Source organism: Uranotaenia lowii, chromosome 2 (genome assembly GCF_029784155.1).
Source record: "Uranotaenia lowii strain MFRU-FL chromosome 2, ASM2978415v1, whole genome shotgun sequence".
Lineage (NCBI taxonomy): Eukaryota > Metazoa > Arthropoda > Insecta > Diptera > Culicidae > Uranotaenia > Uranotaenia lowii.
The window spans coordinates 40,998,039-41,010,346 of record NC_073692.1 but is presented as its reverse complement, the minus strand read 5'-3'; the positions used below and the strand labels follow the sequence as shown (position 1 = coordinate 41,010,346).

The window sequence follows — 12,308 nt, the reverse complement described above, 5'->3', positions numbered from 1 at the left end:
GAAACCTGGAAAAAGTGCTTCAGAGCCTTCAAGTTATCGACCAATTAGTTTGCTTCCTTCTTTAAGTAAACTATTTGAGAGAGTTATTTTGAATAGAATGATGATTCACATTAATCAGAATTCTATTTTCCCTGATGAACAATTTGGTTTTCGTCATGGACATTCTACTACACATCAACTTTTGAGTGTAACTAATATGATTAACGCTAGTAAATCTGAAGGTTATTCAACTGGTGTTGCTCTTCTTGATATTGAAAAAGCTTTTGACAGTGTTTGGCACAAAGGTTTAGTAGCTAAATTAGCTCGATTTGATTTTCCTGTATATCTCACCAAAATTATTCAAAATTATTTGACTAGCCGAACCTTACAAGTAAGCTATCAAAATTCATGCTCTGAAAGGACACCCATTAGAGCTGGGGTCCCTCAGGGCAGTATACTTGGGCCAATCTTATACAATATTTTTACTTCTGATCTTCCTGATGTACCAGAAGGAAAAGGTAGAAGATTATTTGCTGATGATACTTTGCTTTCAGCCAAAGGTCGAAATTTGCGGGTGGTACGCAGTAGATTGCAACAAAATTTAAATTCCTTTTTGAATTACTTGAAAATGTGGAAAATTTCTCCTAACGCTTCCAAAACTCAACTTATTTTATTTCCCCATAAGCCAAGAGCAAATTTTTTAAAACCTAATGAAAACCATTCCATAATTTTTAATGGGGTTTCATTAGAATGGTCTGATAACGTGAAGTACTTGGGTCTTACACTTGATCGGAATCTTACTTTTAAAAATCACATTGAAGATATTCAATCAAAATGTAATAAATACACTAAATCTCTTTATTCTCTCATCAACAGGAAATCCCGAATGTGCCTGAAGAATAAGATGCTCATCTACAAGCAAGTCTTCCGACCAGCGATAATGTATGCAGTTCCGATTTGGTCTAGCTGCTGCGCGACAAGGAAAAACGCCATCCAGAGGATTCAGAACAAGGTTCTGAAAATGATTTTGCGGCTTCCACCTTGGCACAGCACCGAAGATCTTCATCGGATTGCAGGCATTGAAACTACCGAAGAGATGGCCAACAAAATAATCTCCAACTTTAGAGGCAAATCGATGCAGTCTTCCATCGCAGAGATTCGTTCTCTCTACAATTAGTTTAATTTTAGGATAGCTTTAGTTTTTAGTTTTAAGTTTAAAATATTTTTTACACGACAGGATGTTCTCCTTTATAAAAATGCTTGATTGCGCTCAGCAAATTTAAGTCAAATAAATAAATGTTAGTGATTATTTAACTATAGGGCTCTGAAAGTTCATTATTGAACTGAACACCTAATTTAATGTATTAATGTAATATAAATGTAATGATGAATTGGTACGAATAAAGATATATTTAAAAAAAAAGGAATAAAACGTTATTAAAACACTCATGCAATTTTTAGAACTATACCTTTTCCAAAGATTTTAAGATAAGTAAATTGAATTTATTAGACATAGTTTTGTATTTGCCATTTCTAACTCTAAAAACTACACGGGAAACGGAACCTTAAATTTCTTTGAAAACCCACCTTCTGGCTTCAACCTTTTTGGAACAAATCTGTTTAACACAGTAAGCTTTGGAATCTTTGTAGTAAAGGGTGATACAGTCAAAATTTGGTCAATATCAACTTGACGTATTTCTTTCAATTTTGCATTTAAAAAACCTGAACACCCCTCATTTTGAAGGTGTGTGTGTGAATAATATTGCTCCTATTTTGATTTTGGAATTCACTCTTCAGTTGTCAAAATGCCGTCCAAGGAAGAAGAGCAGCGTATCAAAATTTCGCTCGCGCATCGCGAAAATCCGAGCTACTCGCATGCAAAGCTGGCAAAATCGCTAAAAGTAGCCAAATCAACCGTTACAAATGTAATTAAAGTGCTTGGGGAACGTTTGTCGACAGCCAGGAAGTCTGGATCGGGGGGAAATCGAAAACCGGAAGCCGCTATGACGACAAAGAGAGTTGCCGGTAGTTTCAAGCGAAACCCTAACCTCTCTCTCCGAGATGCCGCAAATAAGCTGGGTGTATTGTTTACAACCGTGCATCGAGCCAAAAAACGAGCCGGACTCTCGACTTACAAGAAGGTAATGACCCCAAATCGCGATGATAAACAAAATACGACGGCCAAAGCGCGATCCCGGAGACTGTACACGAAGATGCTGACGAAGTTTGATTGCGTGGTAATGGACGACGAAGCCTGCGTCAAAGCCAACTACAAGCAGCTTCCGAGACAGGAGTTTTATACGACAAAAGGAAGGGGAAAGATAGCAGATATTTTCAAGCACATGAAACTGTCAAAGTTCGCGAAGAAATATCTGCTTTGGCACGCCATCTGTACCTGTGGCTTGAAAAGCAGCATTTTCATAGCTTCCGGGACTGTCAACCAAGAAATTTACGTGAAAGAGTGTTTGAATAAACGTCTGGTGCCTTTCCTGAAGAAACACGGATGTTCCGTACTGTTTTGGCCGGATTTGGCATCTTGCCATTACGGTAAAAAGGCCATGGAGTGGTACGCCGCCAACAACGTGCAAGTGATTCCCAAGGACAAGAACCCTCCCATAACGCCAGAGCTCCGCCCAATTGAAAAATTCTGAGCTATTGTCAAGCGGAAGCTAAAGAAGACTCAAAAAACTGCTAAGGACGAGCAGTTGTTCAAGGCAAACTGACTTTCTGCGGTGGAGAAGGTAGACAAGGTGGCTGTACAAAATCTGATGGCAGGGGTTAAGCGTAAGGCCCGGCAATTCGGATTTGGAAAAGCGGAAGCCTAACTGTATATTTTTCCTGAATTTTATACTAATTAAATTTGAAAAAGAAATTTAATTCGATTCTTAAAATAAACGATTCCACCGCGTTTCCACACGCGTTTTCTCTTGACCAATTTTTGATCGTATCACCCTTTAATGGAAGCTTTTTGTTAAAGTATTAAATCAATTATTTGGATGAAAATGCAATCTTCAAAAATTCAATTTCATTAACAATTTAGTTCTTAATTAAAACCTGTAGCTGAAACTTCTCAAATAGAGGAAAAAAGGAGTTATATTAGAAACACTCTTGAACGGAAAATCATTTTCGGACATTGCTAGCAAACACGCTCTGCTCACTGGAATGTTTGTACATAAAAGCAAAACAGCAGTTGCAAAAACAAATATTGCCACAATTGCACCGCTAGAAATGTCAACATGGTCGGCAGCTGTCAACCGGTTTGTGTCCATAATTTTCTGTTAGTATTGAGAAGTCGTCATCACCAAAATTAAATTTGCACATTTGTTTGTTTGTCCCGACGATGATTGATGGTTTGCCTTTTCTTGGGCCTGTTCGTTTTCTCCAGTCTGCTCGTGGCTGATGAGATCCTCTCGTTACAGACTCTTCTGTCATTCGGACTTGTTGATTACAACTTTTTTTTGAAATTTTTTTTTTAGTATTTTATTTGAGTAGTAACAAACTTCGGCATTTGATCAACCAATCAATCAGTTTGATCAGAACTTACCGTTTGTTTGAATTAAAAAAAAAAAGTTTTTAAACATTTATATTTTGACAAGCCTTCCAAAAGAGACAAGCCTCTGTAACTTCAACGGCAAAAAAGCAACAACGCCACTTGGCAAAGCTTGGCAAGATCAAGTTCAAGATCGGAATAGCACCTCTGGGAAAATGTAGCGGGCTTGTAGACAAAGTTGTTTGATCTCGTCCATAACAAGCAACGTTAACGGCGAAGTTGCCGTCGTCCGTCGTTTGAATGAGGAATTTGACGTGACGTAAAGTGACATTTTATTGACCGGACAGATTAACAACTTCTGCTGGTGCGAAAAATGTGGGGCTCGAGTGATCTTTCACTTCACTCAAGAATTGTTTTTCTTTTAAATTTTCCAGTGAAAACAGCAGTTCAGTACGAATTCGACGAGAAAGGTGTTGGCGTCGAAAAAGGTGGTTCGGAAAAGCCGGTCGAGAAACTTCAACTCGAGTATAGCGAACAAGCCCTGGCCATTTCACCGGCTTCATCGGAAGATCAGACCGTGATGGGATCGGTGGTTGAGGATAAAACTCATCCAGCTTCGCTCATGATGCAGTTTCTGCTGCTGGTGTATCGAAATTTGCTGCAGATAAAGCGAGACTATGTGAGTATTTTAAAAACTAAAAAAAAAGTCACGAATGAAGCTCTTCAGACAAAAGTCTGACAATTAAAAAGAAGCATTGGTAAATTTCGAAAAAAAAAAATACATTTCAGCTTTCTAAAAGACGAAAAAAATTTTAAACAAAGATGACAAAAGATAAAAATAAAACCAAAATTTCACAAAAAAAATAGACGAAAATCCAAATAAATGACAAAAATGACAAAAATGACAAAAATGACAAAAATGACAAAAATGACAAAAATGACAAAAATGACAAAAATGACAAAAATGACAAAAATGACAAAAATGACAAAAATGACAAAAATGACAAAAATGACAAAAATGACAAAAATGACAAAAATGACAAAATGACAAAAATGACAAAAATGACAAAAATGACAAAAATGACAAAAATGACAAAAATGACAAAAATGACAAAAATGACAAAAATGACAAAAATGACAAAAATGACAAAAATGACAGAAATGACAAAAATGACAAAAATGACAAAAATGACAAAAATGACAAAAATGACAAAAATGACAAAAATGACAAAAATGACAAAAATGACAAAAATGACAAAAATGACAAAAATGACAAAAATGACAAAAATGACAAAAATGACAAAAATGACAAAAATGACAAAAATGACAAAAATGACAAAAATGACAAAAATGACAAAAATGACAAAAATGACAAAAATGACAAAAATGACAAAAATGACAAAAATGACAAAAATGACAAAAATGACAAAAATGACAAAAATGACAAAAATGACAAAAATGACAAAAATGACAAAAATGACAAAAATGACAAAAATGACAAAAATGACAAAAATGACAAAAATGACAAAAATGACAAAAATGACAAAAATGACAAAAATGACAAAAATGACAAAAATGACAAAAATGACAAAAATGACAAAAATGACAAAAATGACAAAAATGACAAAAATAACAAAAATGACAAAAATGACAAAAATGACAAAAATGACAGAAATGACAGAAATGACAGAAATGACAGAAATGACAGAAATGACAGAAATGACAAACATGACAAACATGACAAACATGGCAAAAATGACAAAAATGACAAAAATGACAAAAATGACAAAAATGACAAAAATGACAAAAATGACAAAAATGACAAAAATGACAAAAATGACAAAAATGACAAAAATGACAAAAATGACAAAAATGACAAAAATAACAAAAATGACAAAAATGACAAAAATGACAAAAATGACAAAAATGACAAAAATGACAAAAATGACAAAAATGACAAAAATGACAAAAATGACAAAAATGACAAAAATGACAAAAATGACAAAAATGACAAAAATGACAAAAATGACAAAAATGACAAAAATGACAAAAATGACAAAAATGACAAAAATGACAAAAATGACAAAAATGACAAAAATGACAAAAATGACAAAAATGACAAAAATGACAAAAATGACAAAAATGACAAAAATGACAAAAATGACAAAAATGACAAAAATGACAAAAATGACAAAAATGACAAAAATGACAAAAATGACAAAAATGACAAAAATGACAAAAATGACAAAAATGACAAAAATGACAAAAATGACAAAAATGACAAAAATGACAAAAATGACAAAAATGACAAAAATGACAAAAATGACAAAAATGACAAAAATGACAAAAATGACAAAAATGACAAAAATGACAAAAATAACAAAAATGACAAAAATGACAAAAATGACAAAAATGACAGAAATGACAGAAATGACAGAAATGACAGAAATGACAGAAATGACAAACATGACAAACATGACAAACATGACAAACATGGCAAAAATGACAAAAATGACAAAAATGACAAAAATGACAAAAATGACAAAAATGACAAAAATGACAGAAATGACAAAAATGACAGAAATGACAAAAATGACAAAAATGACAAAAATGACAAAAATGACAAAAATGACAAAAATGACAAAAATGACAAAAATGACAAAAATGACAAAAATGACAAAAATGACAAAAATGACAAAAATGACAAAAATGACAAAAATGACAAAAATGACAAAAATGACAAAAATGACAAAAATGACAAAAATGACAAAAATGACAAAAATGACAAAAATGACAAAAATGACAAAAATGACAAAAATGACAAAAATGACAAAAATGACAAAAATGACAAAAATGACAAAAATGACAAAAATGACAAAAATGACAAAAATGACAAAAATGACAAAAATGACAAAAATGACAAAAATGACAAAAATGACAAAAATGACAAAAATGACAAAAATGACAAAAATGACAAAAATGACAAAAATGACAAAAATGACAAAAATGACAAAAATGACAAAAATGACAAAAATGACAAAAATGACAAAAATGACAAAAATGACAAAAATGACAAAAATGACAAAAATGACAAAAATGACAAAAATGACAAAAATGACAAAAATGACAAAAATGACAAAAATGACAAAAATGACAAAAATGACAAAAATGACAAAAATGACAAAAATGACAAAAATGACAAAAATGACAAAAATGACAAAAATGACAAAAATGACAAAAATGACAAAAATGACAAAAATGACAAAAATGACAAAAATGACAAAAATGACAAAAATGACAAAAATGACAAAAATGACAAAAATGACAAAAATGACAAAAATGACAAAAATGACAAAAATGACAAAAATGACAGAAATGACAGAAATGACAGAAATGACAGAAATGACAGAAATGACAGAAATGACAGAAATGACAAACATGACAAACATGGCAAAAATGACAAAAATGACAAAAATGACAAAAATGACAAAAATGACAAAAATGACAAAAATGACAAAAATGACAAAAATGACAAAAATGACAAAAATGACAAAAATGACAAAAATGACAAAAATGACAAAAATAACAAAAATGACAAAAATGACAAAAATGACAAAAATGACAAAAATGACAAAAATGACAAAAATGACAAAAATGACAAAAATGACAAAAATGACAAAAATGACAAAAATGACAAAAATGACAAAAATGACAAAAATGACAAAAATGACAAAAATGACAAAAATGACAAAAATGACAAAAATGACAAAAATGACAAAAATGACAAAAATGACAAAAATGACAAAAATGACAAAAATGACAAAAATGACAAAAATGACAAAAATGACAAAAATGACAAAAATGACAAAAATGACAAAAATGACAAAAATGACAAAAATGACAAAAATGACAAAAATGACAAAAATGACAAAAATGACAAAAATGACAAAAATGACAAAAATGACAAAAATGACAAAAATGACAAAAATGACAAAAATGACAAAAATGACAAAAATGACAAAATGACAAAAATGACAAAAATGACAAAAATGACAAAAATGACAAAAATGACAAAAATGACAAAAATGACAAAAATGACAAAAATGACAAAAATGACAAAAATGACAAAAATGACAAAAATGACAAAAATGACAAAAATGACAAAAATGACAAAAATGACAAAAATGACAAAATGACAAAAATGACAAAAATGACAAAAATGACAAAAATGACAAAAATGACAAAAAATGACAAAAATGACAAAAATGACAAAAATGACAAAAATGACAAAAATGACAAAAATGACAAAAATGACAAAAATGACAAAAATGACAAAAATGACAAAAATGACAAAAATGACAAAAATGACAAAAATGACAAAAATGACAAAAATGACAAAAATGACAAAAATGACAAAAATGACAAAAATGACAAAAATGACAAAAATGACAAAAATGACAAAAATGACAAAAATGACAAAAATGACAAAAATGACAAAAATGACAAAAATGACAAAAATGACAAAAATGACAAAAATGACAAAAATGACAAAAATGACAAAAATGACAAAAATGACAAAAATGACAAAAATGACAAAAATGACAAAAATGACAAAAATGACAAAAATGACAAAAATGACAAAAATGACAAAAATGACAAAAATGACAAAAATGACAAAAATGACAAAAATGACAAAAATGACAAAAATGACAAAAATGACAAAAATGACAAAAATGACAAAAATGACAAAAATAACAAAAATGACAAAAATGACAAAAATGACAAAAATGACAAAAATGACAGAAATGACAGAAATGACAGAAATGACAGAAATGACAGAAATGACAAACATGACAAACATGACAAACATGGCAAAAATGACAAAAATGACAAAAATGACAAAAATGACAAAAATGACAAAAATGACAAAAATGACAAAATGACAAAAATGACAAAAATGACAAAAATGACAAAAATGACAAAAATGACAAAAATAACAAAAATGACAAAAATGACAAAAATGACAAAAATGACAAAAATGACAAAAATGACAAAAATGACAAAAATGACAAAAATGACAAAAATGACAAAAATGACAAAAATGACAAAAATGACAAAAATGACAAAAATGACAAAAATGACAAAAATGACAAAAATGACAAAAATGACAAAAATGACAAAAATGACAAAAATGACAAAAATGACAAAAATGACAAAAATGACAAAAATGACAAAAATGACAAAAATGACAAAAATGACAAAAATGACAAAAATGACAAAAATGACAAAAATGACAAAAATGACAAAAATGACAAAAATGACAAAAATGACAAAAATGACAAAAATGACAAAAATGACAAAAATGACAAAAATGACAAAAATGACAAAAATGACAAAAATGACAAAAATGACAAAAATGACAAAAATGACAAAAATGACAAAAATGACAAAAATGACAAAAATGACAAAAATGACAAAAATGACAAAAATGACAAAAATGACAAAAATGACAAAAATGACAAAAATGACAAAAATGACAAAAATGACAAAAATGACAAAATGACAAAAATGACAAAAATGACAAAAATGACAAAAATGACAAAAATGACAAAAATGACAAAAATGACAAAAATGACAAAAATGACAAAAATGACAAAAATGACAAAAATGACAAAAATGACAAAAATGACAAAAATGACAAAAATGACAAAAATGACAAAAATGACAAAAATGACAAAAATGACAAAAATGACAAAAATGACAAAAATGACAAAAATGACAAAAATGACAAAAATGACAAAAATGACAAAATGACAAAAATGACAAAAATGACAAAAATGACAAAAATGACAAAAATGACAAAAATGACAAAAATGACAAAAATGACAAAAATGACAAAAATGACAAAAATGACAAAAATGACAAAAATGACAAAAATGACAAAAATGACAAAAATGACAAAAATGACAAAAATGACAAAAATGACAAAAATGACAAAATGACAAAAATGACAAAAATGACAAAAATGACAAAAATGACAAAAATGACAAAAATGACAAAAATGACAAAAATGACAAAAATGACAAAAATGACAAAAATGACAAAAATGACAAAAATGACAAAAATGACAAAAATGACAAAAATGACAAAAATGACAAAAATGACAAAAATGACAAAAATGACAAAAATGACAAAAATGACAAAAATGACAAAAATGACAAAAATGACAAAAATGACAAAAATGACAAAAATGACAAAAATGACAAAAATGACAAAAATGACAAAAATGACAAAAATGACAAAAATGACAAAAATGACAAAAATGACAAAAATGACAAAAATGACAAAATGACAAAAATGACAAAAATGACAAAAATGACAAAAATGACAAAAATGACAAAAATGACAAAAATGACAAAAATGACAAAAATGACAAAAATGACAAAAATGACAAAAATGACAAAAATGACAAAAAAAAAATGACAAAAATGACAAAAATGACAAAAATGACAAAAATGACAAAAATGACAAAAATGACAAAAATGACAAAAATGACAAAAATGACAAAAATGACAAAATGACAAAAATGACAAAAATGACAAAAATGACAAAAATGACAAAAATGACAAAAATGACAAAAATGACAAAAATGACAACAAAATGACAAAAATGACAAAAATGACAAAAATGACAAAAATGACAAAAATGACAAAAATGACAAAAATGACAAAAATGACAAAAATGACAAAAATGACAAATATGACAAAAATGACAAAAATGACAAAAATGACAAAAATGACAAAAATGACAAAAATGACAAAAATGACAAAAATGACAAAAATGACAAAAATGACAAAAATGACAAAAATGACAAAAATGACAAAAATGACAAAAATGACAAAAATGACAAAAATGACAAAAATGACAAAAATGACAAAAATGACAAAAATGACAAAAATGACAAAAATGACAAAAATGACAAAAATGACAAAAATGACAAAAATGACAAAAATGACAAAAATGACAAAAATGACAAAAATGACAAAAATGACAAAAATGACAAAAATGACAAAAATGACAAAAATGACAAAAATGACAAAAATGACAAAAATGACAAAAATGACAAAAATGACAAAAATGACAAAAATGACAAAAATGACAAAAATGACAAAAATGACAAAAATGACAAAAATGACAAAAATGACAAAAATGACAAAAATGACAAAAATGACAAAAATGACAAAAATGACAAAAATGACAAAAATGACAAAAATGACAAAAATGACAAAAATGACAAAAATGACAAAAATGACAAAAATGACAAAAATGACAAAAATGACAAAAATGACAAAAATGACAAAAATGACAAAAATGACAAAAATGACAAAAATGACAAAAATGACAAAAATGACAAAAATGACAAAAATGACAAAAATGACAAAAATGACAAAAATGACAAAAATGACAAAAATGACAAAAATGACAAAAATGACAAAAATGACAAAAATGACAAAAATGACAAAAATGACAAAAATGACAAAAATGACAAAAATGACAAAAATGACAAAAATGACAAAAATGACAAAAATGACAAAAATGACAAAAATGACAAAAATGACAAAAATGACAAAAATGACAAAAATGACAAAAATGACAAAAATGACAAAAATGACAAAAATGACAAAAATGACAAAAATGACAAAAATGACAAAAATGACAAAAATGACAAAAATGACAAAAATGACAAAAATGACAAAAATGACAAAAATGACAAAAATGACAAAAATGACAAAAATGACAAAAATGACAAAAATGACAAAAATGACAAAAATGACAAAAATGACAAAAATGACAAAAATGACAAAAATGACAAAAATGACAAAAATGACAAAAATGACAAAAATGACAAAAATGACAAAAATGACAAAAATGACAAAAATGACAAAAATGACAAAAATGACAAAATGACAAAAATGACAAAAATGACAAAAATGACAAAAATGACAAAAATGACAAAAATGACAAAAATGACAAAAATGACAAAAATGACAAAAATGACAAAAATGACAAAAATGACAAAAATGACAAAAATGACAAAAATGACAAAAATGACAAAAATGACAAAAATGACAAAAATGACAAAAATGACAAAAATGACAAAAATGACAAAAATGACAAAAATGACAAAAATGACAAAAATGACAAAAATGACAAAAATGACAAAAATGACAAAAATGACAAAAATGACAAAAATGACAAAAATGACAAAAATGACAAAAATGACAAAAATGACAAAAATGACAAAAATGACAAAAATGACAAAAATGACAAAAATGACAAAAATGACAAAAATGACAAAAATGACAAAAATGACAAAAATGACAAAAATGACAAAAATGACAAAAATGACAAAAATGACAAAAATGACAAAATGACAAAAATGACAAAAATGACAAAAATGACAAAAATGACAAAAATGACAAAAATGACAAAAATGACAAAAAATGACAAAAATGACAAAAATGACAAAAATGACAAAAATGACAAAAATGACAAAAATGACAAAAATGACAAAAATGACAAAAATGACAAAAATGACAAAAATGACAAAAATGACAAAAATGACAAAAATGACAAAAATGACAAAAATGACAAAAATGACAAAAATGACAAAAATGACAAAAATGACAAAAATGACAAAAATGACAAAAATGACAAAAATGACAAAAATGACAAAAATGACAAAAATGACAAAAATGACAAAAATGACAAAAATGACAAAAATGACAAAAATGACAAAAATGACAAAAAATGACAAAAATGACAAAAATGACAAAAA

At 28.0% G+C, this 12,308-nt stretch overlaps 1 protein-coding gene across 1 annotated transcript in view; it reads left to right on the top strand.

Moving 5' to 3' along the window:
* Nucleotides 1–12,308, top strand: part of LOC129741306 (ATP-binding cassette sub-family G member 1-like) — a 188,419-nt gene that overhangs the window by 71,912 nt on the left and 104,199 nt on the right. Inside the window, 1 exon segment of the mRNA XM_055733029.1 lies at nucleotides 3,904–4,152. Within this exon segment, the coding sequence (XP_055589004.1) occupies nucleotides 3,904–4,152 (249 nt within the window).